The 27,154-nt window shown below is 35.9% G+C and overlaps 1 protein-coding gene across 1 annotated transcript; it reads right to left on the bottom strand.

Moving 5' to 3' along the window:
• Positions 1-6,921: 6,921 nt before the first annotated feature.
• Positions 6,922-20,475, bottom strand: CRISP1 (cysteine rich secretory protein 1). The gene is made up of 7 exons (XM_061194986.1): positions 20,410-20,475; positions 17,783-17,911; positions 13,442-13,532; positions 12,114-12,262; positions 10,478-10,569; positions 8,256-8,344; positions 6,922-7,052 (listed from the first exon to the last, which is right to left on the bottom strand). Exons 1-7 carry the CDS (start codon positions 20,473-20,475, stop codon positions 6,922-6,924), a joined length of 747 nt encoding a protein of 248 aa, XP_061050969.1.
• Positions 20,476-27,154: the final 6,679 nt, after the last annotated feature.

The following is a 27,154-nucleotide window of genomic DNA, read 5'->3' as shown; positions in this document are numbered from 1 at the left end:
GGTTTTCTTATTTAAGAGATCTTTGTATATTTTGGATAATAGTCCTTTATTGGGTGTATCTTTGGCAAACATTTTCTCCCAGTCTGTGGCTGGCCATTTTATTCTCTTGACATTATCTTGTGCAGAGCAGAGGTTTTTACTTTTAATAAAGATCAGCTTATCAATTCTTTCTTTCATGGATCATGCCTTTGGTGTTGTACCTCGAAAGGCATTGCCACATCAAAGGTCATCTAGGTGTTCTCCTATGTTGTCTTCTAAGAATTTCATAGTTTTGCATTTTGCATTCAGGTCTGTGATTCATTCTGATTTAATTTTTGTAAAAAGTGTAAAGCCTGTTTATAGAATTTTGCATTTTGCATGTGTATGTCCAATTGTTCCAACACCATTTGTTGAAAAGACTCTCTTTGCTTCCTTGTAGTGTCTTTGCTCCTTTTTCAAAGATTAGTTGACTATTTATGTGGGTCTATTTCTGGGCTTTCTTTTCTGTTCCAATGATCTATTTGTCTATTATTTCACTAATACCACATGCTCTTGATTGCTGTAGCTTTACAGTAAGTTTTGAAGTTAGAGAACGTCAGCCCTCTGATTTTGGTCTTCTCTTCAATATTGTGTTGACTATTTTGGGTATTTGCTTCTCCATATAGCCTTTATAATCAGTTTGTCTAAATTCACAAAATAACTTGCTGAGATTTTGATTTAAATCTATACCTTGCATTGGCTCTCTTGATCTAGTTAGATAGAATTGACACCTTGACAATGTTGAGGATGTCGATAAATTAGATCCCTTGTGCACTGTTGGTGGAAATGTAAAATGATGCAGCCCATGGGGAAAACAGTATGGCAGTTCCTCAAAAATATAAAATAGAACTACCTTATGATCTAACAGTTCCATTTTTGGGTATATTCCAAAAAGAATTGAAACAAGGACTTAAAGAGACATTTCTACACCCATGTTTATTAGCAGCATTATACACAAGCCAAAAGGTGTAAGCAAACAAAGTGCTCATTGACAGGTGAATGAATATAGAAAATATAGTATATCCATACAAGTGAATATTATTCAACTTTAAAAAGGAAGGCAATTCAGACACATGCTACAACATGGATGAGTTTTGAAGATATTTGGCTGAGTGAAATAAGCCAGTCACAAAAAGGACAACTATTGTATGATTTTTTTTATTTGAAGTACCTAGAGTAGTCAAATTCATAGAGACGAGAGTAGAGTGGTAGTTGCCAGGGACTGAGAGCTAGACCATTAATTGAGTTACTGAGTTTTAGGTTTTAAAGATGAATATTTTGGACATAGATAGTGATGATGATTACACAAAAAAATGTGAATGTACCTAATGCCACTGAACTGCACACTTATTATGGTTAATACGATTTTTTATATATCATTGTAATTTTTGATTTGTAACTGTAGTGTAAATGCCTGGCAGTTAACTTTTTTGATTGTAATGTAAGTGCCTGACATTAACATTTGGATTGCTGAAGCATCCACTTCAGGAACCTTTATCTAGAAGAAGCACATTGCCAGCAATACAACCAGAGAGAGGACCAGGCTGTCCCAGCCATGAGGTTCCCTTTTTGGAAAACTCTGGTTGACCTAGATAACGGACCCTCTGATGAACGCTCGCTTTTCCCTTCCCATGCTTTAATTCCCATTTTACATTCACCAATAAAAAGTGAACGCACAAAACCCTAGGCATCCATCCTTGACCCCAATAAAAGCATAATCCTGAGTCTACTCCTTTTCTCTCTTTCTAGCTGTGGGCTTACTCTGTGGCCCCAGGCTTGCTGTGTATTCTCCACAACTTGTGAGTAATAAAATTTGTCTTTTCAAAGTTCCCTGCTGGTTGTTGCTGAGGTGCATTTGCAATCATAATATGAACCCCAGGGGCCAGTCCAGCCACAACACTGGCTCCGGCCAGGGAAACGTTTGTGAGAACCACCACGTATAGTATGAGCCCAGGTGAGTCCCCCACAGACATTCTAGCCCATAGCATCACTATTGATAGGCTGAGACTCACACCCCTAAAAGTAGCTGATTTTTTATTTTCTACAGAATTTAAAATACAAATGCATAACAATAATTATAAATCTCTGTTAATGGGTGCACAATATTTAAAGAAGTAACTTGTGACATCAACAACAGAGGAGGGGCAGAGTTGCAATGGAGTATTTTATGCAACTGAAGCAAAGTTGGACTCAGTTTAAAATATATTTTAATAACTTTAGGGTGTTTTACATAATCCCCATGGTAATCACAAAAAATAATAAAATATACACAAAAGGAAATAAAAAAGGAATCAAAACTTGTCAAAAAATCAGCTGAACAATAAAGAAGGCATTAATGGAGAAATGAGGAACAAAAAGGATACAAAGACATTCAGAAAACAAATAACAAAATACCTAAGGTTAGTCCTTATTTGTCACTAAGTATATTAAATACAAGTAGATGGATTTAACTCCTCTCAAAAAGATATAGTTGGCAGAATGGATTAAAAATAGGATCTGATTATATGCCATCTACAAGACATTCATTTCACACCTCCAGACACACAAAAGTTAAAGTGAAAGGGTGGAAAAAGATACCCATGCAAATAGTAACAACAAGAGGGCTAAATTAGGAATGGCTAAATTAATATCATACAAAATAGACTCTAAATCAAAAACTGTTACTAGAGACAAAGAATGACAAAAGGGTCACTTCACCAGGAAGATATAACAATTATAAACATGTATTCACCAAACATCAGAGTTCTCAAATACCTGAAGCAAACACTGAAAGAAATCAAGGGAGAGAAACACAGCCCTACAGTAATAATACGAGTTCAACACCCCACTTTCAATATTGGATAGAACAGACAGACATAAGATCAATGGGGAAATACAAAGAACACACCAGCCAACAATAGCAGAATACACATTTTACTCCAGTGCACACAGCATATTTCCCAGGAGAAAACGCACATTAGGCTACAAAATGAATCTTAATATGTTAAAAAAATGAAATAATTAAAAGTATCTTTTCTGATTACACGGAATAAAACTAGAAATCAACAGCAGAAAGAAAAGTGAAAAAATCACAAATATGTGGAAATTAAACACAAAACTTTGAACAACCAATGGGACAAGAAGAAATCACAAGGGAAATCAGAATATGTCTTCAAATTATAGAAAATGAAACACAATATCCAAAAACTTATGGTTTGCAGAGAAAGAAAAACAGAGATGAAAATTTATATTTGTAAATGTTTATGTTATAAAAAGAAACACCTCAAGTCAACTAGTTAACTTTACACTTGATGGAACTAGAAAAATAATAAACTAAATCCAAAGGTAGTAGAAAAAAGGAAATAATAAAGATTAGAGCAGAGATAAATAAATTTGAGAATGGAAAAACGGTAGAGAAAATCAAGTTGGTTCTTCAAAAACATCTACAAAATTGACAAACATTTAGCTAGATTTGACTAAGAAAAAAGATGACAAATAAGTAAAATCACAGAAAGAAAAAGGATTATGAGAGTGCTATGAACAATAGTATGCCAAAAATTGAATTACCTAAAAGAAATAGGCAAATTCATAGAAACACACAACCTGTCAAGATTAAGTCACGAAGAAATAAAAAAGCTCTGTAGGCCTATACATAATAAAGAGAATGAATTAGTAAGCAAGATCTCCCAACAAAGAATAGCCCAGAACCAGACGTTTCTCTGGTGAATTCTACTAAATATTTACAGAAGAATTAACGTGAATCCTTCTCAAACTCATTCAGTAAATTGAAGAGGAGGGATAACTTTCTAATTTATTCTGGAAAGCCAGTGTTATGCTAACATCAGAGCCATAAACAGACATTAGAAGAAAAGGGAACTACAATAAAATTTAGGATTATTTTTGAAAACATCCTCAAAAATACTAGCAAACTGAATTCAGGAGTATATTAAAAAGATTGTATGCCACGACCAAGTGGGATTTATTCCTGGAATCAAGGATGGATTAACCTACAAAAATAAATCAACTTAATAGACCACATTAAGAGAAGGAAGGGGGGAAAAACATGATCTTCTCAATTGTTGTTTCAAAAGTGTTTGAACAAATTCGACACCCTTTTGTGATATACTCAACAACTAGAATAGAAAGAAACTACCTCAACTTAATGAAGGCCATGTATTACCTTTATTACCATGAGATACTCCATGCAATACAATTGTGATATACTAAATTTTGTACTATGAGCGCAATTAATAAATGACAACTTTGATTAGAAGCAACTATAGTGTCAGGCATCTCAATGGAAAATTGTGAATTATAAAAATAATAAAAATTAATAGCTAACACAACATGCCGGGATCTGTTAGGAATTCTGTGTATATTTTCCCCTTACTTTACCCTCACAGCAACTCTACAAGGGAGGGACTATTATTATCCCCATTTGCAAATGAGGAAACTGAGGCTCAGATATGTTATCAGGTCGTTGTCAGCAACAGCTATTCTACAAGTAATCAGTAGGTGTGGGATGAATAACCTCCCTAACACTATTATCCTTTCATTGTGTACATCCACTTAAAGGACTGTGACCTGTTGCCAACAAAGTGTGGAGGTTGTTTTGTTTTGTTTTTACTATAATCTTTTTATGCAAATCGTTTAGCTACTCTTTAGAATAAGTTTAGGATATCAATCTAACAGTTAATTTTCCTTGGCTTCAAAACAAGTTTAACGATAATATGTATATGCTGCCATCTTGTGGTCATTTTCTAGAATTACCCCTCATGTGAATGAATTTTCTAAACCCTGAGATGAATGAAGTAACTCAGCCTGGCACAGAGAAAAAACCATCTTTCTACAGCTTTTAATTATTTCACACCAAAAGACATATTTCTATCAAACTATATGTACCTGAAGGAGTAGAACTGACAGAAAATACCCAATCAGGGCATAATATCTTCTGGCAAAGGGAATACTAATGCCCTCACTAGTAAAGAAATCTAGCTGTTATGACCAGGTTACCAAATGCTTAGAACAATGACCCCTAATATAGGCAGTTGTCCATCTGCATATCTTGGATCATATTATTACACATGCCTCCATTTACATCTGCAGAGAAATGAGTTTTTATTGTAGAGCTTTTTAAATTGAGAATCAGGGTGTATTACCTTTTCTTATGGCATCAAATCCAAGTCATCCAGTTTGTCTTTCCTTCAAGTTTCCCTGTAATCTGGATCCATTTTTGTGCCCATTTGCTCTCCACTACAAACCCAACAATCTAATCAGGTTTTTGCCCTCAATGATGCTGTTTACTACCTTTGTTTTACAGGTTTTCTGGACATCCATTAGTATATGTACACACACACACATACACACACACACACACACACACACACACACACACATCTGTGTTTTTTTTAAAAACTGAAAGCAGGTTTATTTAGAGAGATACACATTCCATAGACAGAGTGTGGGCTGTCTCCACACACGTCTTTTTTTTTTTTAATTTTTATTTATTTATTTATTTATGACTGTGTTGGGTCTTCGCTTCTGTGCGAGGGCCCTCTCTAGTTGCGGCAAGTGGGGGCCACTCCTCATCGCGGTGCGCGGGCCTCTCACCACCGCGGTCTCTCTTGTTGCGGAGCACAGGCTCCAGACGCGCAGGCTCAGCAATTGTGGCTCACGGGCCCAGTTGCTCCGCGGCATGTGGGATCCTCCCAGACCAGGGCTCGAACCCGTGTTCCCTGCACTGGCAGGCAGACTCTCAACCACTGCGCCACCAGGGAAGCCCCACACGTCTGTTTTTAATAGAACAATGTATTTGGGTTCCTGAGTCCAGTCTTGACACTCCCCCTGATGGTGACCCTGGAACATACCATGAGATTTCAAGTCTAGGAGTAAGAATGCTGCTGTGTCCACAAACACTCCTGATAAGCTGTGGTCATTGGAGTGAGGTTGGGAAGTATTCAAAAAGTTGCCCTCGTGAAAGATTAATAAACAGAAACCTCAATGAAGTAGAGTCAGGAGACCAGAAGGGGAAGCTCTCATGCCCTGTGAGGAGAGCAGAGACCAACAGGAAGATGAAAGACTCTTCTTTCTTGGCAAGGACTCATCCAATGAAGAGCCATGGGCTCTTTGTTTACTACAGCCCTCCTCACTAGGTTTCTTTAATGTTCCAATTCGGTTTGAAATGAGGGAGACAATATCCTCCGTATATGGATTACCCCTTGCATGTAATCAATGATGAATACATCTTTTGTTAAATTAAGCACTCACACGGTTTTCTTGCCCTGCTTTACAAATGTGTATAGACATGGCAATGAAACAATGAGACATTTAAATCATTTCCAATTAACCAATGTTTACCTTTCAAGTAATGAGACTGGACTCTTTGTTTGCTTTGTGGATTGTTTTAATGATTGATTTAAGGTAGAAGTAAAGTTAAGAAGTGAAGAATTATTTGTGCATGTAAATTGTACAGGAAAGACAAACATCAGCGCGGTTGGAGACCTGGGAAAGCAGGGGAAGGAGTCAAACAGGGAAAGACCCTCCTTTAGCACAGGTTGCTGAATCAGTTATCCAATCCACTGAATCATGTCAGCCTGAGAACGAGACATCACATGATTTAAATATGAGGCAGGTGTTGAACTGCCTCATATTTAAATCATATTTCATCCCATATTTCATAGTTCAGTCATATTTCATCAATCATATTCACCCCAGCTTTAAGAAAGTTTAAAACAATGTTACTTCACGATGTATCAGAACAGGAGTGAGGGGCACTGTCGTAAACATACTGATGCCCATATTTGATTAGTGAAAATTAAGATCTCAGGTGTAATTAAAACCACATGAAATGCAGGGGAAACTGCTGAAGCAAAGTAAGGTCAAAGGTATGATTCAACAGCACATTACAGCTGCAAATAACAAAGGCTATTTTATCTCAGTGGGACACAGACAACTAGCTTTGCAGAGTCGTTGAACTGACAGGCGGCTGCAGGCAGGACCTCCTCGTGTCTGTGTCTTACAATTACTGTATTCATCGTAGTAGATGCAAGGGTTCGCTGAAAGGAAAAGCAGGATTACCCAATATTGACTCAAAAGCTCATCTCTCATCTTCTCATGCATTTATAGGTGAGTAAAGGGCTTAAGAGATGTATATTCTGTGTCAATATTATCAAGTAATACTTTTTTTCTTTTCTACTCTCATTTTACTTCCATTGCATTTTTCAATTCCATTGTAGACATTGCTTTTGTCTCTTGGATTAAAAAAAACCTACCCCATTCCCTGTAGCAAAGATAATTAGTAGATATTTGATCTTTCTCCAAGTACATTTATTTTCAGAAATGAATTACTGAAAGTGATAGGAGGAGGAAGGAGGAGGGAGACAGAGAGAGAGAGAGCAAGAGTGAGAGAAATTGGTAAAGGGAAAGAGATTACATTTTCCTTGCTTTAAAAGCAAACAGAATGAACTGGTCAGGTGAAGGAAAATAAGTTTTTTGGTCTTACAAATCTGAAGGTAAAGGATATTTTTTTTGGGCGGGGGAGGTTTGTTATTTCTCCACAAACTTATTGAAAATTATGATGTAAACATATCCCTGTGGAGTAAGGAATTATGCCTGCAGGAAGCTCTATAAAAAGAAACTTTTGCTATCTAAGGAAATGAACATGTAATTGGAACTCATTTGGTTAATACTGCATTTTAGGTAAGATTTACTTAGGAAATAAAAGGAAGTGCGATACACGGACAGTGTGATCATCAGCTAATATCCTCCAATGTGTCAGCGGAAACTTCAACGAATAAGGATCACTCAGTAAGAAATTACCGGCCCTGATAAGTGGTCAGGCAGGTTAGGGAGGTTATGACCCGCAAGTAATCTGAGAACACTGGTAACCTGAAAGCAAGATGTCTAACTTCAGGGCTGCAATAAGACAGCCAAGAAACTTTTTATAGAGCAGAGAAAAATTTATACTTATATTAACATGTTATCCGAAGTGCCCATATTAGGGTGGGAACTTTAAGCTTTAGGGTGGAAACTTGAGTTTAGACTTGGACATTCTAATTTCCAATCCAATAGATTTAATCAGTGGTCTTCTGGGTCACTCTGGGGGTGGGGGAAGGGAAATCAGATAATGTTGATTTTTCCTTTGGGATGATTGAGGAAAAAGTAATAGAAAAGTACAATATTGTTACATGCTTGATTTTAAGGACACAAGGCTCCCAGATCAACAGTCAAGAGTAAGCACACTGAGATGTAAAACTTACTACAAAGTTTATCTTCACAGTTATTTGGACAGTCTCTGCATGGAGTTCCCTTATTATAAGGTACATTCTTTTTGTCAGGATCATTGCCCCTTAAAAAAGAATAAAGAAAAAAGGGCCTAATAAAATTGATGTTTGAAAAATGCATATAAAATTTTACTCACTATTGAAAATCAATTAAAATAATTTAAAACAATGAAACAATTTTTGAAAACCACTTGTAACCACTGGTATGTAATCTCTAAGACATGTAAGATTTCTAGCCTTAGAATGAGAATAATTTATCTTTTTGAATATACGGCAGGCAACTCTGAGGTGCTAAGAATATTTAGACAATTTGCATCTCTTTGGACAGTCAAGTTCTAACAAGCAGGGGGCTTTAGAAACATTTATGATAGGACTCTTAGCCTTATTTATACCCATAAGGACTTGATAAACATTTATGTAAAAGGGCATCGTTCTTAATAATGTAAGAAAATTTTTAAGTGAGTCAAATTGGAGATGTTCTAACTTCATCTTGCCCTATGTCATGAGAATTTTGATACATGTCAGTGTCATTTGTAGAAACACATGCACTATTATAAAACATGGAAACATGAAAACATGGATAAAGCCAAAGTGTTGGAGTTTGGGGAGAGAGAATAGATGAGAATTTCCTGTTTTGAGCCAATTTAAAATTTCAGAGAAGACGGTCTTCCCTTAGATATCTAAGAAAACAATGGGGATTATGGCTGATTTTCACTTAAATTTTTTTTCTTTTGGAGTAGAAGAAGGTTTATTGCAGGGCCAAGCAAAGAGAACGAGTGGCTTGTGCGTGCTCAAGAAACCCCAAACTCCTGATTTTCACTTAATATTACATAAAAAATAAAGTAAATATTCTAGTGGAAACAACATTCTATCTGATATATTTCTCCTTGAATGAATTGTTAAAATTTGAATTTATAAAAGAAACATTACTTAATTCAGCAAGGGGTTTTGTCAGACTCTTGGCCTCATCTTTGGCTGAGAAAATTCTCGTATCTCAGCCCCATGTATTCTACTTTTCTTTTTTGTGTTGTCAGAAGTTTGCTGCAGACCATGAGCTCCCACAAGGATTTAGTACAATTGATGCATTGTATATGCAAGGAGACCTTACTGTCTTTAGTACTAATCACACAGATAAAATCACAACAAATATCAAGTACTGAAATCAAGACATGATAAAACCAGAAAAGAGCTCACATAGAGCTAGTGTATGAATATGCTACATCTACTGAATCTACAGGGATAGTGGAGATCTCATTTAAAGTGTAAATATGGTAACTTACTATGAGAGAAATCAGTTTCATTGATTCATATTGTGTATCTTTTATTGTGCTACACACATGGGAGATGGGAGTTCAATAAATACCATACTTGGAGCTCATCTTATGGAGGAAAGACTTGTGTATTGAACAAGTAAACACAGGTAGCTGAAGGAGACATATGCAGACCAACAACTTTCCTTAGCAGAATAACATTTAAACTGGCATTTGTAGCAAACTAATGGAGGTCTATATCCAGCTCAGAACAATCCCTGCATTCTGATAATCACCACTCAAGCCACCCAAGTGGGTCCCTGTGGGTTCTTGCAATTACCCTTTTCTGAAGTTGACCTTGCTTCATAACCAGAGGTGACAAGACAAAGGAGTACAGCTGTCCCTAACCAGAGCAATCAGATGATCTCTTCTTGGAATTGTTGCTCACACCTTTGGTAAAATGTAAATTTAATTTCTAAAGGAAATACATATGCCAAGACTAAAATGCTAAATACAGAAACACTTGGCTTTTTCATTTGTTCATTCTTGATACTCTACTGCATTTCTGCCCTTCCATTCTAAAAATACTCTTGCACTGTTAAAATAAATATCCTTTTTTTTTTTTTGCTTAAGCTAGATGAAATTTGTTTCTCTTAACTAATGCTACTTGAAGAAGGAATAACACATAGCGAGATGACTGGTAATAGTGCCTAATTTGAACATTATATTGAGATATAGATTTATTTAGAAAAATATAAATAAAAATATGTGTGTGGGGGTGTAGTGTTTTAGGTGTTGGCTAAAAGACATTGTATCCCTAAAGTTCTTAACTGAAAAGAAATATTTATTTGAGTTTTATTTTATAATGGTTGAGAAACTAAATTAGGGAAACTAGTAAGGGAAATACATTTCTAAAAGCTATGTGAAACTAAGCTGTAAAATACATACTCGTGACAATAGTGACAAACGTAGAGATACTGAATTCCTTTACGACATGATGATATGCCACAGCCAATAAGGTAAGAAGTGGCCCAAACAACCTGTAAAGATAAGGTTATTTTATTAACAATTTGCTATTTTGCTAAATGATTACTCTCTGAATATTGTTATCCTTGATTGAAAATAAACACACATGTTTTTAGGATGCTTTGAGCATGGCTTATTAGGAAGTCCTAGAAACAGGAAGATTCCCATGTGTCTAGATAACACACATACATATGCATACTCAGTTGCCATCGCTGACCCTGACTCATTCTCTTCTTTTATCAAATCTATATGGGATATATGATAACCTGATGAAGGCTGCTTGGTGATTATATAAAAATCAAAGCATGGAAGGAACTTTACTTAATCATCAAAAAACTGGCATGGTGGAGAGTAATGAGTTGACCTTCAAGAAAAAATTGAGTCAGGTTCAAAGTCTGTCTCTACCACTTCTTGGTGGGATGGTATTTACCAGTTTGCTTTATGTCTTGAAATTTCATTTTCCTATTCCTAAAATGGAATATAATAATATTATCTTTTACATCATAGGTATATGGTGGGGATTAAATAATAAACCTTATAAGTGTTTGGAAGAGGAAATATTAAATTACTATTCCAAAGTAATAGAGCTCATGCTCTTTTGATGGAAATAGTGGGGCTAGTCTACGTTTATCTAAAAGAAATGGAAAGTAGGAATTGACGTCACACATTTGTCATATTTTTAGCTCTCTGGGTAATTATTTTGGTTTTTATCCTCTGCCTGATAACGTAAATTATATAAATAAATGGTCTAATGCTATAACATTCTTGGATTCCTGGCACATACTGCTTTTGTCCAAGGATATCAATCTTAAAAGAAGAATGCTATTTGCTAATCTTTTACTTAGAAATGTCTGCATTGCTATACATAAGTGATTTAAGTCTATGAGTTTTAAATGTACTATCTTTGTCAGCTTTTAACATTAATCTTAAGTAGGCTTTATTTTAAGTAAATTTTATTATAGATTTTGCGGTCACATCTGAGTCTTCTGCTTTGGGGACAACAGCTGGTTTTCCATTTTTGTATTTCTTACATGTTCAATGTTCAAATCTATCCATTCTGGATGAGTTTTGTTAATTTATTTTTTACTGGAAAATAACTCACCTGATTTAGATATTCAAAGTCATTTTTGTAGAATTAATTTATTATCTACACTGAAGCCCAATGGTATTTTAAAAACATGAATCAGGTTAAATCATTGACCTGTTTAATGACTTCTACTGCATTTAAAATACAATGTAAAATTGATGATAGCTAATAAGGCTCCAGTGACATAGTCCCACTTCCCTTCTGTGTTCATCTCCTTCCACTCTTGCATTTATCAGGTTTCAGCCTCCTTTTCCAACCCCTTCCCTAGTGTTTTCTCTGTCCTTGCACATACCCAGATCCCAGATACTGGTTTCCAAATATTATTTCCCACTAAAAGTAAACAAAAATCTTTAAAGGGTGTAAGTTTGCAAAAAATGGATAGAATGATTTTCCATGGTTCTCATTCGCCTATTTTCCACGCATGCTTATAGTCACTTAACCAATCGGTATATTGGCCAGCACACAGTTTACCTGAGTGTAATGCTCAATCATCATGTCATCATCTGTTGAGGTCCATTCCCCATACTTGAAATATTTAGACTCACTGTACCAGATTCTGATTATGTTTGACCATGAGATAGGGTAAGATGTCAGATGCATATTTTCTCCACAAAAAGTATCTGAAAGGAGGAAAAAGGGCTAGGTCATACTCTACAAAATTTGGAAATACTTTATAAGGATACTTTTCGTACTTTTATTCTACAAATGTTTCACTGGGCATCCAAGCAATGTTTGATAAGAGGAAGCAAACTCAGCTCTATCTCTGCTAACAATTTTCTTTCTCACTGATGAATAAACTTGTGGTGCTCAAGTTTGCTGAGAATTTGACAGTAGGAGATGATCTGCAAGCTTGGGAATCAGATCAACCAACATTTCAGTCTCTGCCATGTCCAAGCTGATGGAGAAGGGTGAAACCAATCAGAATAACCTATGCATTGTAACCAGGCCCATGGCTTGAAAGCAGCCACACAGAGGTATTCATCATCCATAGACCTTGAAATAAATATGTGCTCATTTAACCATCCATCCTCTTGTGACGTGGGCCTTGATCAAATATGATATTTGGGAGTAAACTGCCCTTCTCTGGAGCAGGGAAGACTCACATTGCTAATTCACAGCTCAACAACATTGGGTAAAGATGCCCAATAATCTGTAAATATAGCAGGGGGACTCACATTGCTAATTCACTGCTTAACAACATTGGGCAAAGATGCCCAGTGATCTGTAAATATGGAAGTTTCATTAATATTTAAAAATACTTATAATAAACAAGTATCCTATAAATGTTATTAATGTCTACTAGTATAGGAGGTACTGATGGTTTTTCTGGAAACCAGCAGGGATCCACCTAATATACATGGCATGAGATGGACTCATTTTTGAGCACGTAAAATTGTTCTCATGGGCAGCTCAGTAGAGTTGGATATAAATCACTTCTCAACTGTATTAGTGTTCCAAAGCTAGAGATAGCCCCATGGTAATATTGTGAGAAGCTGAAATAAATATACAGAGTGGAAACCTTCTAGCTATACAGCTTTCCAGCTAGTCATCATCACATAACTGAACTCTTCTGTGATAGTGAGAGCTTTGATTCTTTTCTTTTGGTGACCAGAATCAGGAATTTGAAAATTTGAATTTCCAATTTCAAAAATTAATAATAATGAAACAGTGCAGTGGGCCACAATTCCTACCATTTATGGGGCAAATGTAAATATAGGCTAGATGACTTAACTTACCCATACCAGGTTACTTAACAATTCCTGAGAACTTTTGAGCAGAAAGGTGTGTCATATACCTACTTGTAATTCGCCTCTTAAGTGCATTGCTCTCTACCAATTCACAATCTTTTGACAGCATTCTGGCATTTCTTGCAGCTTCTTCACTCCAGTTCTACAGGTGAAATACAAGCACATGGCCTTATTAACATTTCTTTGGTAAGATTCTAGTTTATTGTTTCTAAAAATCCAAGGCTAGCAATATCCTCAATTGTATTAGCTAACAATTTAAATCACAGCACCTCTCTTAAATATTTTGTTTGGAAGAGGAAGACAAATCTTTCAATCCATTGTTTTAGCCCTTGAATTTACAAAATCACAATTTGGCAGTAACATTCAGTTGTAGCTTCTCTTTCAGAAATATTAAAGAATTTAAGTAAATGCTTCCAGTAAAACAGACCAGGGTTAGAAATCCATCCCATCATTTATTAGTAGTTTTACCTCTGACACATTATTTAATCTCTTTGAATCTCAAGGTTGTACAGTTGAGATTGTACAGACAAGGTTGTACAGTTTTTTTTCATCTGTAAAATATGCCCCACAATTCATACCCAATAGCTTGTTCAAAAGTTTTAATGTGATAATTTATGCAATGCAACTGTGACATGATAAATCTTATGCTACATGCTCAATAAATAAATATTTCTGTGATTAGAAACATGTATAGTATTACACATCTCCATCTAAATTATGAATAATAATAATAGCAAATCATAGCTAATACTTCATGCCAGGACCTCTTACCAATTCTATATGTATATTCTCTCATCTTTACTCATAGCAATTCTACAAGGGATGCACTATTGTTATCCCCATCTGCAAATCAGGAAACTGAGGCGCGGAGATGTTGCATAATTTTTCAGGATAATACAAACAATAATGGCAAAAAGAGAATTGGAATCCAGGTTCTTCTGGCTCTGGAGTGTGTGCTCCTAACTCGTGATGTGCGTCAATTGTGCTAAGCTGAAACATTTTGTTGGGTTTTTCTCCAAAGTAGATGAAAGGCAGAAAATCTACTAAAAAGAGACAAAGTTTGTATCTACAAATATGAGGTCTTTTGTGTAGAAAAGGATAGCACATTTTTGTGATTTATTTGAATGAGTCACACACAAATCAAAGGACACGGGACTATGTCCACACTAGTTATGGGACTATGTGACGGATGTTCTCCCAGGCATTCTTTCATTCTCATATTATGCACATCCACTTAAAAGACTGTCCCGATACCTGCATGCAACACATTATTACCAACAAAAGTTGTGGCCTTTCTTATTTACTACAGGCTTTCACATAAATCATTCAGCTACGCTTGAGAATAATTTTTGGATGATGCCCTAACTTAGGTTTTCAATATTTTTCCTGACATCGAAGAAGTTTCTCTCTTATATGCATAGGCTGCCAACTGTGTGAGTTTTACAGAATTACCCCTCAGGTTGATGAATTGGTTAAACTGTGAGGTTAATTAAGTAACTCATTAGCCTAGGGTCAAAGTAAAAATGTGGTTTCTTAGGGTTTGAATGTTTCATGCAAGAAAAGATGTATTTCAGTGATGGATACATCTAATTGAAAAAGTAGAGAGGACATAACACATCCCATTAGGGCATAGCATCTCCTGGCAGTGGGGATACCATCATTGGACTCACGAGTATAAAATCTTGCCTATTATGACCAGATTACCAAATAAGTAGGACTGGAACTTACCTGGTTAATTTACTGCTGATTGCTAGTTGTCCATGCATGATGCACTACCCATACCCAGATCACTTTCTGAACTGAAGCACTTATTTCCTCTTAAGCTGAGAGTCCTGCCCTACTGTCTTGTCTAAAAATTATCCTCATTGATGAGAATACTCACTTCCCTGTGGCAACCCATAATTAACAGCAAGTAGCTGTAGTAACTATAAGTGCCATGTAACTTCCCTCCAACTCAGGACAAGGTTGTACTGAGTTGTCCTAATTGTACAGCTTCCCATAGGATTAGCTGAGGGCCCTGTTATGCCTACATCACAACCAAACTTCTTTGTATGCCCTATGTTGCTTCTCTATCTATATCCATGGTCGGTGTAAATCTGGAGATTATTCCCCAATAAGCATCATGCATGCTAATCTCCATCTCAGAGTCTGTTATCTTATTGTGTAAACTACCTGCAACATTAATTACAAACAGTCTGTAGTTCAGACCTCTTTGAGGAAGCTCTTTAGGATATTTCCTCTGATTAATGTTGGTAAGATACTAATTTTTTTGTGATACATCCATGATTAAAATCAAAAGTAAGTATTCATGGTTATTGCAGCAAAGTTATGAATTCTGGCTTTAATAAATGGTTCTATTCAAATAAAATTCTTATCCTATGTGCAGAAACTTTTTTCATTTTTGGAAAATCTCTGCCTGGCAGTTGTGATTGGCTCTTCAGCTCTACTGTAATTCTATCAGTTCCTTTCTATCTGTGCCCTATGCATTACTTATGGAAAAACTCAACTCCCATATTCCCTTTAAAATGTTACTCAGTTTTACTGGTGCACTTACTTTATCATCTTGTTGATCTCTCATACCTTTGAACCTTAGCACTTGAATATATTCATTCTATATATTCAAACAATATGTTCTAATGTTTCCTCTGTATTCACCTTGAATCCACAATAATAAAGTCTCTGAAATCAGAGACTATATTTTCTGTTCACTCCATAACTTCTTTACTACATCCCAGCTACACTTATTTGCTCATCTGGAAACCAAGGATTTTGAACCCTGTTTGTCCTAAGGAAGGTAAAGAGTTAAGAGCAGGTGCCTGGAGCTGGCCATTTGTGTTTGAATCTGTACTGATCCAGTACTTAGGACTTTGGATGAGCTACCGAATTTCTCTGAGGTTCAGATTCACTATCTGTGAAATAGAGATGATAGTATCATCTACATCACAAGATGACTGAGAGAATTAAATGAAATAATGCAATACGCTTCTAGAAGACAGCCTGCCAATCAGTAGTAAGCACAATATGCATGTTAGCTACAACACTCACAATGCAAGAATGCCTATGCTACTATTGGCTTTTATTGTTTTGGATTCTAAGATGACCAAGAGATAAATTTCAAAATCATTTTTCTCGTCACCAGCTTCCTTCCTCTTTGTCATTTGCATGAGGAAGCTGTCTCTTAGAATCACTTCCCATAGCCTGCATTATTTCTGACCCTTGTTCCTCTAAGCCAGTCCAGGGCTAAAGAGCCAGGCTTACGATACCAAAAACCTGAGTGATACTTCCGGGATATAATATAGGTGAGGCTAATCACCTAATACACCCAAGTAGTCCCTAAATCTGTTTTGTTTGGCAGCACCTAGTCTGCTCACGCAGCAGGTTTATAGTGGAAAGACAATTTCTCTTTTCTCTTATGGGATGCAAGGAAACTGGGAAATAGATTTGCCAATATTTGTTCATCTGGCTGCACCACCTGGCTTAGAACCTGGACATCTTTTTTTTTTTTTTAATTATTATTTTTTATTATTTATTTTTATTTTTTAAATTTATTTTTATTTTTATTTTTTTTAAAGAAGTATTATTTTTTTTTTTAAGTATTTGTTTATTTATTTATTTATGGCTATGTTGGGTCTTCGTTCTGTGCGAGGGCTTTCTCTAGTTGTGGCAAGCGGGGGCCACTCTTCATCGCGGTGCGCGGGCCTCTCACTATCGCGGCCTCTCTTGTTGCGGAGCACAGGCTCCAGACGCGCAGGCTCAGTAGTTGTGGCTCACGGGCCTAGTTGCTCCGCGGCATGTGGGATCTTCCCAGACCAGGGCTCGAACCCGTTTCCCCTGAATTGGCAGGCAGACTCTCAACCACTGCGCCACCAGGGAAGCCCGAACCCGGCCATCTTGATTCTCAGAGAGTGCCTTAGCCTCTGGGCTGCTGCTCAATGAAGACAGCTGTGAAATGCCTCTGTAATTTATTAAGCCAGGTCTGCTACATGGACGATACTGACCGGCAGCATCAGCATCATCTAGGAGCTTGGAGTGGTCCCCATCCCAGACCTCCTTAATCAGACCTCAGAGAGTGGGGTCCAGGGACCTGTGCTTTACCAAGTGCTTCAGGTGATTCTTAAGCACGCTCAAGTTTGAGAAGCGCTGTCTTAGGGTCCATTAAGAGTGAAATTAGACATTCTGCGTTGGAATTGCGGCTCTGTCATTTACTAACGCTCTGAGTTTGGGAAAACTACTTACCTTCTCTGTGCCTCTGTTTCTTCTGCTGCTGCATGATAGGTTTGTTTGTGAAGACCAAACTTTTAGTATATGGAAAGCAAATAGAACTTAATAAAATCTCAGTAAACACCGTTACTATTATTGGCATTGTTGTGGTTGCTGTTTAATTAATCTTACCATTTTTAGCATGTTGCTGGCTGGTGGAAATACTCCTCTCCTGAGGGTGTTATGTACAGCCACTATTTCTTCTTGGACAGTTGCCAGTTCTGTAAGGAGTGTATCATATGGAACTTTAGGTGGTTTTGCCTGTTACCAGAAAATTATTAATTAGTCTTCTTTTAAGTAGAATTTGTAATGCATAGTATATTACTTGTAGACTTTGTGACATGAATTTATAATTGATGTTGAATGAATAGTGATCAACAGCATTTTTTAATCTACAACATCTCAGTATATTAGTCTCCATTTCTCCGGTGCTGGTTTTGAGGACTTCTGAACGTCAGCCTGACATTATACAAGTCTATAGAACAGTGACTGTGCTGGTTGTGACTGGTTTTCTTCAGATTTATGATTGGTACTTTGGACCATGTTGAAGCATTTTATTGGGCAACGTGAACCACAGTGGAAGATGTTTTGATAATATTACACCTTTTACTGACCGACTTCCCTTCCTTGGCTCATTCTTCACCCCACCTCCTACAAGCCTTCTCTCTGCTTCCCAAATAAACACTTACACTTGAATATTATTTAAAGGTATGTGTCTGGGAGAATCTAAAAGATTCATTATTGAGTACAAAACCTGTAATATCTTCAACTCAGGTTCTGCATCTCTGTCTTATTCATATGAGAAAACATTGATATTTGTATCAGTATGTATACATACAAAATAGAATTCAAAAAAATTTTGTAATATGGAATTGACAATAAAAGTTTTGTTTATTTTATTATTTGTTAAAAAAAACCAAAATAGAATTCAAATCAACTACAGTCTAGAATTTGTGACCGTTCTTTTCATTGTTTACCTTTTATCCTGTAACTCACTAAGAACAATGCATGACCTTAATATTTTGGATTAGCATTAATTTTTATAAAGAACATCTTCTTTTGTGTGTGTGTGTGTGATATATCACATGCATTTCATACTATTTTTTTAAAGTGACAAAGCTTATGTAGTATAATTTGAGTGGTATCTATCTATTCCTTAGCTACCACAAGACTATCAATACAGTTTCTGAATGGATGGGATTCAGCCATACCTTGCTCAAATATAGAAGTAGTTATTGTCATTTATTTTATATCAACAGTTTAAGGATATCGGGAGAAAACTATAAAATCAGTAGACTCCTCTAGAGACTGTCCCCTGTGGACATCATTTCCTCAAAAGCACACTCACGAGGTGTTATTTTCCTGTCATACTGCAGGTAGCCTGGGCTAGATCTGTGGGAAGGTTGGGAACCCATAAGAATCCCCTTACAAGTTCCAGATTATGATTCTCCTTGCTCCTCTAAACAAACCCTGCTCCAGTGAAACTCATGGCAATTAGCTCTACCTACATCATTCCTGAACATTTACTCTCCTACAATGGTTTTCCTGTCAATTTCTCTCATTTATAGAAACTGGGTCTCCTAAAACAATTCATCTTGTCCACCTCAAATTCTGCAGTCAAAAGGAGGGACTTCAGCATCCACAGGGATGACTCAACCATCTGATATCTCAGAACTTGAACTCTTCCTCTCTTAAACCTCTCCTCCAAGGCTTTTTAGTTCCCCACCGTGATGGTCACAGCCTATACCTGATGATGACTCCAAAATGCCACACCTCCAGCTTACCGGAGGATTGTTGCGTATCGGGCAAGAGCTCCACCTGGTTTCTCTTTGGGGAAAATAGTGTGAGTGAAAAGATCCAAACCAGCACCCCAGTAATCTAATACGTATGGATTTTCTTTCATTTATTGAATTAAGCGCCTTTGACTTTTGACTTCTGCTATTTAGCATATGAAAATAAAAAAGCCACTCATGTTCTTTACCAAAACTATTAACTTCAGCTCATCGTAAAAATATTTTGGGTACATTAAAAAATGTAATATTTTCTTTATATCATTGAGGTTATTTGGAGGTACATGTTAGTTGATCATCATAAAATATTAGAAATTTATATCTTATTAGATACCATTGAATGTTTGGTTTCTGCTGTGTGAATGTTGAAACTCTTGTTTTTAATAAGCGGTGAGTTTCAGGCCTCCTATATTAACCCCATTGCTAACAGATCCACACACTTCTCTCCGTGCTGTTGCACCTTTCATTTTATATTTGATTTGGATGTGTTAAATTCTTGTTATAGTCATCAGTCAGAGAGCTCAATTGGGATATTGATGAAATACTTACCTTTTCTGGGTAAAGACTAAAAAAGAATACCTTTTTCCCATTTTGTCTTGGAAAATGCATGGATCGGTTGTAAAGAAAGTAATTCCCGCCCTACATTTTTAGCTTTCTTGAATTATCCAGAGAGGCTATCATGACATAGGCACAGGTGCATGGAGCCAAACTGCTTGAATTTACCTTCAGGCTCTGTCACTTCCCAGTTATCTGACCTTGGACATATGACTTAACCTCCTTATGTTTTGGTTTCTTTCTCTGTAATCCGGGATTATGAATAGTACTTGCCTAATAGGGCTATGGTGAGAACTAGGTGAGTGATGGGCATAGCGTCCTCACAACAGTGCCTGTAACAAACTGAGTTCTAGCAGAGGGTTAGCTCTTATCCTCTTCTCAAAAGTAATCATAAAACATACAATCCTCACATACTCTTGTAATCAAAACGTGCAGGAAGACAGCAGCAGCAGCCAAAAACAAGAAGTGTTTCATTGTCATCCCTGGAAAGAAAAGTAACATAAATTTAGACTATTGCAAACTTGTGGGATAATGTTTTGTAATAAAGCCTTTTTTGGAAACCCTTTTACATATACCTGCAGTTTCTGCAAAAAGAGACCTGCAGGATCAGAACAAGGTTTAATATGTTAGTCATTAGGACCAAGAGAAGAAGAGAGAACTGTGGTTGGAAGAATAATAGACTTAATGTCTTAATCCCTGTAACCTTTGAATGTGTTACGTTGTGCGACAAAAGAGAATTAAGGTAGCAGGTAAAATTCAAATTGCTAGTCAGCTGACTTTAAAGTAGGGATATTGTCCTGGATTATCTATGTGAACTCAATGTCATCACAAGGGTACTTAGATGTGGAAGAGAGGGCCAGCGTCAATGATGGATTATGAGGAAGACTCAACTAGCCACGACTAACTTTGGAGATAGAGGAAGGGACCATGAGCTAGAGAATATGGGCAACCTCTGGAAGTAGACAAAGGCAAGGAAGAGGATTGTCCCCTGGAGTCTTCCTGCTGAATCTTGATTTTAGCTCAGTGAGACCCATTTGGACTTCTGACCTCCAGACTATAAAATAGTAAATTTGTGTTGTTTGAAGATTCTGAGTTTATAGGAATTTGTTACGGTAGCAACAGGAAACTAACATAAAACAACAAGATTAGATTTGAATTCTCTATTGCCTATAGCAAGGAGGTGTGATGTTGGTACAAGTGATTTACGTTACATGATTTAGAGATATTCTGTAAAGTCTGATCACTCTGCTAAAAATGATTGTCATTGTGAGTGGAGCAAATCAGAGCTAATATACCCTCTCTTTTATTTCCGTTTGATATAGGTTGCTGATGCTAGGATATTAATAAGCATAGGTTATTAAATTTGTTTGGTACATTCTTTTTACGATCTGACAAATTTATTTCTGAATCAATCCTGCTGATTGAGAAGCAGAAGAGGCTAACAGTTTGGTTCGTATTTTAGAGAAAACTTTCAAAAAGCAGGTTAAATGGTTTGTGCCGAATAATACACACAATGCAATTTGCCATTGCTTTCAAGCTCCTCCCACACACTGCCAAACATGTTTGTATGAAAAGAATTCTGTAAATCAATTTTTTCAGAGAACATACACATACAATCTGTCCCTTATTGCACTTTTTTTTCATCTTTTTCTTTCCCTTCCTCTCTTTCTTCCTCCAAAATGTTACAAACCCTCAAACCCTAAGATAGACAGTAATATAGTAACACAGATGATGAAATATGCAACCTATTCTCTTACTTAGTCCTCAAGAATCCAATAAAGCAAATAATTTTTTCCCTAAGTTATTGAAGAAAAAATAGAATGAAAAAGTTTCTGAACTATAGTAGGTTGATATATACACACATATTAATATTTATACCCCTCACACTATATCTCTATATCTCTTTCTGTATCTCTGTCTCTATTCAGTGAACTGTTATTATTCAAGTTAGTCCCCTTAATGAAGCTGTCTATAACTTCTGTTGCATTTTCTAAGGGAAAATTTTGGGGGGTGGTGTGTACGCTCATTATCTTAATTGTTATGATGTTTTCTGGATATACACTAGCATGTACCTCAAAAAAGCTGTTATAAAATGTTTAAGAAATTCCAAAAATATTACCTGTTTCACACCAAACAACTGGCATTGACAATTTAGATTTTATCTTTCCAGTCTTTTTTTCTAATGTGTAAATTCTGCACTTAGATTTATACATAAATACATAATATACCCCAAAATTGTATTCAATAGAATTTCTATTGTTATTATATGTTCATTAAGAGCATCATTTTGATAATGTGAATAAGTTGTAACTAACTTAAGATTTTGGCTAAGTTTGATTTTAAGCTTTAATATTTTTCTCTATAAGTAATGTTATCATGAATATTTTAACACAAACACCCAGCCATTTTTAGGATACTTTTCATAAATTACCATAGGATTTGTGCTTCAGAATTGGAAATTGATTGAAATCTTTGCACTTTTTTCTTTTGACATGATACAAAACTAATTTTACTTCTAAGTATACCTGATACATAATAAGTGCTTAATAAATATTTATTAAATAAATTAAATTTTGTACAGTTGAAATAATTGAAATAATAATTTAATAATTAAATAATTTAAATAATAATTGAATAATAATTTCAGACACACACTCTGCTAACCAATACATATATATTGGTATAATAAAGATCATACTGATCCTAGAGTTAAAATACTAATGTTTTATCCTAGGTTTTCCTATTATCTATGACACTGATAAATCCACAAGTTCTCTGAAAATCAACTTGTTTTTGCTTAGAATGAAATCCAACAAGATGGCATTCAAATTTATAGGACTACAAGACACAACCAACTCTTTAGAATTGGCTACTATTGTTCTTTTTAGAATGTTGCAATCTGCTCAATGGGCTTCCTAATCCAAATTTGAAAGCATATGATATTTTATAAATGGATTATAATTCTGATAGATGGCCTTTGAAAGCACACGGTATCCCCCATATTACTGGAAATAGATAAAAACAACCTGGATATTTTACATACAGATATAATATCTTTCTTCTGTCATAAATGGGTGAAAAATCATCATTTTATGATATAAGATACATAAGGAATTAGATAAAATACTGTGTATTGATGATTTAATGCCAGAATTTATATCCTGTGCAAGAATTGAAAGCAACCATAAGAAAACTTATCATGACCTCTTGAGAGTGTTCATGGGACAATCAGTGTCAACTGGGATTACAGTTACCTTAGCAAATTTGGCTCCTCCAAAGAACTTTGATTGGTTGAAGTTAAGGGCAACTAAGCCACAGGGGACCTCAGATTTTTGAGCCTAAGTTTTGGCTTGGGGTCTACGAATAGGTAGAATGTGTGCATTCGACCTAAAACTCTTCAGAAATCAGAGGCTACGAGGAAAATAGGAGGATACATTTACTTAAGGTTCAAATATCCACTTGGAGCAACTGAGCCAAAACAGAGAGGTAAAGGTTAATACCTGGGCATCAGTAGTATATTAAGCATTTTAGAATGAGATTGGATCCAGGTAGTTATAAAGGCATCCTTGTTGGCCCATAATTATTATGAAAGTACAGACTGGGCTCTGGGATCATCTTCAGAGATAGAGTCAGAGGGTCAGGTTAAAGGACTAGAAAGCAACAGGCAATAGGCAGAGCTTTTGGCAAACAGTGACTCCAGCAGAAGTGACCAAGGTGCAGAAATGGAGATGAAAACTGGAGAGCATGACTCCGAGGTTGAGTAGAGGTTATGGGGGTGGAAAAATAAGTGGCCCCAGGGTTAGAGACTCTGGGGACACACTGAGGCTTGTTTACTGGAGAATTAGGACAGGGGTAGCTTCAGGAACAGGACCAGGGCCAAACCTCCAGAATGATCTGAATGATTCTCCACTGCCTGGAGGACTCAAAACCTGGATACTAAGTAGGCCATTTTAACTAAGGAGTTCCAGTTACTTGCACAGTACTCAGGTAAAGGCAGCTCTTCTGAACAGAAGTATTACAGAGCAGCTGAGATATCAGCTCACTGATGCTCATTAACTTGAGCATCAATCCCTACTTAACATAGTTATCTAATAAGCAATAGGCAATTTTAAGCCCAAACTCAAACTATTTTCCAATAGTAATACCAGAAACTTGACACACTGACTATTAAAATTAATTTTCCCTACATTTCTGTTTCAGATTGTATGCCTTATTAACGTATAAACAGAACTTGGATATTTGCCACTTAATATTTGGTAGGAGGAGAGATCAAAAATGAGGGAAAAGACTAAGGAGAACTGAGTCCTGCCCTCTGGCATGCCCTTGGGAATGCATTCTCATATATGGATTAAATTGTTAGACCATGTCCTTCTCAGAAAGCACTTACAGGAAGAACAGTTCCTTCCTTCCCTTAATTAAAGAATTCAAAAGAATAAACTCTACAAGGATTAGATCATCAATCCTTTTTATCTTCTTTGCCTCAGTGAATTTGTAAATTTAAAAATAATTACTAAGGTATAAGTTATATTTAGTAAAGTATGTAAATTTTAAGTGTACAGATTGATAAATTTGTAAATATGTATATACCTGTGTAACCACCAAAGCAATATATATATATAATAGTTCCACCACCCAAGAAGGTCTCTGGTTCCCCTTTCAGTCAGTAACTCCGAAGAGTAAAAATCATTCTGATTTCCATAATTACGGCTTAGTTTAATCAGCTTTGAAACTTTACATAAGCAGAATATATATATTTTAGTATCTAAACTTTTTCACTTAATATTATGCCTGTGAGATTCATCCATGTTGCTTTTAAAGAAGTCTACTTTTGCTAATAGCTGGGTAGTATGCAGATAATATAATTTATTTACCCAATCTATTATTAATGAACATTTGGTTTGTTTTCAGTTTAGAGCTATTACAAATAAAATTTCTATGGACACTTTTTCCATATGCCTTTTGATACATATTATTATTTACTTTTTTTGAACATATACCCGGAAGTGGGATTATTAGGTTATATGGTATACATATGTTTTCCTTCAGTAGGTACTGTCAAATATTTTTCCAATGGAGTTGTAGAAATATATACCTTTTTACTTCTACCAGCTTCATATCCTCACCCATACTTGGTATTCTTTTTTTTTTTGTTTTAATTTTATCCATTATGTTTATGTAATGGAATTTCATCAGAGTTTTTCATTTGTATTCGTCTAATTACTAATGATATTGAACACATTTTTATATGTTTGTCAGCCACTTTGATACCATCTTTTGTGAAGTCTTTGTCAAATTGTTTGCTCGCTGTTGTAATTAGGTTGACTGCCTTTTTCTTATTGGTTTGTATTAATTCTCTGTATGTTCTTGATATAAAGTATTTGTCAAATGTACGTATTGCAAATCTTACTTCTTCGCCTGTCTTACTTCCTGAACTCTTTTAATTGTATCTTTTGTTTTAAAAAATTCTTTATTTAAATATGTTCCATTTATCTTTCTTTCTTTATGGTTAGTGCTTGTGTTTGTGTGTGTGTATGTGTGTCTGTCCATCCTATTTAAGTCATGGGTCATGAAGTTATTCTAAGCTTGATTTGAACATTGATAAAATACTGAAGTCGAACAAAGCTGGAGGACTTATACTATCAGATATCAAGATTTACTATGATTCTACAGTAATTAAGAAAGAGTACTAGTGGCACCACTGTAGATAAATGGACCAGTGTAATATAATGGAATATGTAAACAGAATCACATAGATACTTACACGGTTTATGACAATCCATGAAATGCCTGTTGACTCTCAAGGTAAAATTTGAAACTAGCCTGCCTTCAGTTATAAAAGAGACAGAGGACCCCTGCCTTATGACTGGCTGGTTGTTTTGGAAACAGTGTCACATAGTTCATGAAATAAAAGATGCCTACCTTGGCACTTTAAGATGTATATAACTACATGGTAATTGGCCCTACATGAAAATCAGTTTCTTCTCAGCCTTGCTACAAGAAGTTCTCGAGAATGATCTGAATAAGTAATATTACACTTGCATAGTATGTCTAAGTTTATTAATCCCTTTATTAAAAGCATGGGAATAGCTAACATTTTTTTTCCCCCGAAGTGGTTATGTTGTTTTATTTACTTTTTTATTGAAGTATAGCTGATTTACAATGTTGTGTTAATTTCTGCTGTACAGCAGTGATTCAGTTATACGTATACATACATTCTTTTTTATATTCTTTTCCATTATGGTTTATCATAGGATATTGAATATAGTTCCCTGTGCTATACAGTAGGACCTTGTCATTTCCATTCTCTATATACTAATTTGCATCTGCTAACCCCAAACTCCCACTCTATCCCTCCCCTATCCCTCTCCCCCTTGGCAGCCACAAGTCTGTTCTCTAACTAACATTTACTTTTACATTATAATGGATGGTGTTAAGATAAGGCTGCACATTATCTCTTATTTAACATTATGACAATGCTATTAAGTAGTCATTTATCATTAATCTCATTTTTCAAATAACTAAACTGACACTTAAAATCATAGATAACTTACCCCAGTTCACACAGTTTGTAATATTCAGTCTTCTGATGAGAACCAGATATTTGGCTGTATAGTGTGCTCTTGCCTTTACACAATACTCCACAGGGAAGATTTGCTCTATGAGGAAGTCAGCTCAATGAAAATGCTTACAAGAGATTCAGGAATTTACAGCAGACAAGGGGCATGAACACATAATAATCACAACAAATCTAGAGCCTGTGAAGCCTACAAGTCATGATTGTGGATGCATTTCTAGTTTGTAATCCAGACTACGTCATCTATGAACCTCACCAGTCTTAAACTTCCACATTTGGAACAAGCGGCAAAGATTAGTTGCATGATTCACTGGAGCCACAGTCAGATAGCAAGACAGTGAAATGGAAAGTGACCCCATGGCCCAGAAAAGAAAAGCAGCTTATCAGCTTTCTTTGCATGCAAGAATGGATGCATTCAATAAATACTTATTGAGATATTAATATGTACCATGCTCTGCCCTAGACACTAAAGAAACCTGAAATAATCAAATATATAAACTGCTCAATCTCATGAAGTTTGCAATCTAGCACCTGGTATATAGTACATACAATGTATTTATGGCAACTGCACTATAAATGCCAGAC

The sequence above is a fragment of the Eubalaena glacialis genome, chromosome 7 (assembly GCF_028564815.1).
Source record: "Eubalaena glacialis isolate mEubGla1 chromosome 7, mEubGla1.1.hap2.+ XY, whole genome shotgun sequence".
Classification (NCBI taxonomy): domain Eukaryota; kingdom Metazoa; phylum Chordata; class Mammalia; order Artiodactyla; family Balaenidae; genus Eubalaena; species Eubalaena glacialis.
This window is presented reverse-complemented; position numbering and strand designations above follow the sequence as displayed.

What these genes read in the sequence shown, in the direction of transcription:
- CRISP1 (XM_061194986.1), bottom strand. Translation starts at nt 20,475, where the DNA reads ATGACAATGAAACACTTCTTGTTTTTGGCTGCTGCTGCTGTCTTCCTG. An exon ending in TGATTGAGCATTACACTCAG is followed by an intron (nt 10,570 to 12,113) that starts GTAAACTGTGTG and finishes TTATCTTTACAG; the next exon opens with GTTGTTTGGGCCACTTCTTA. An exon ending in GTTTGTCACTATTGTCACGA is followed by an intron (nt 8,345 to 10,477) that starts GTATGTATTTTA and finishes TTCTTTTTTAAG; the next exon opens with GGGCAATGATCCTGACAAAA.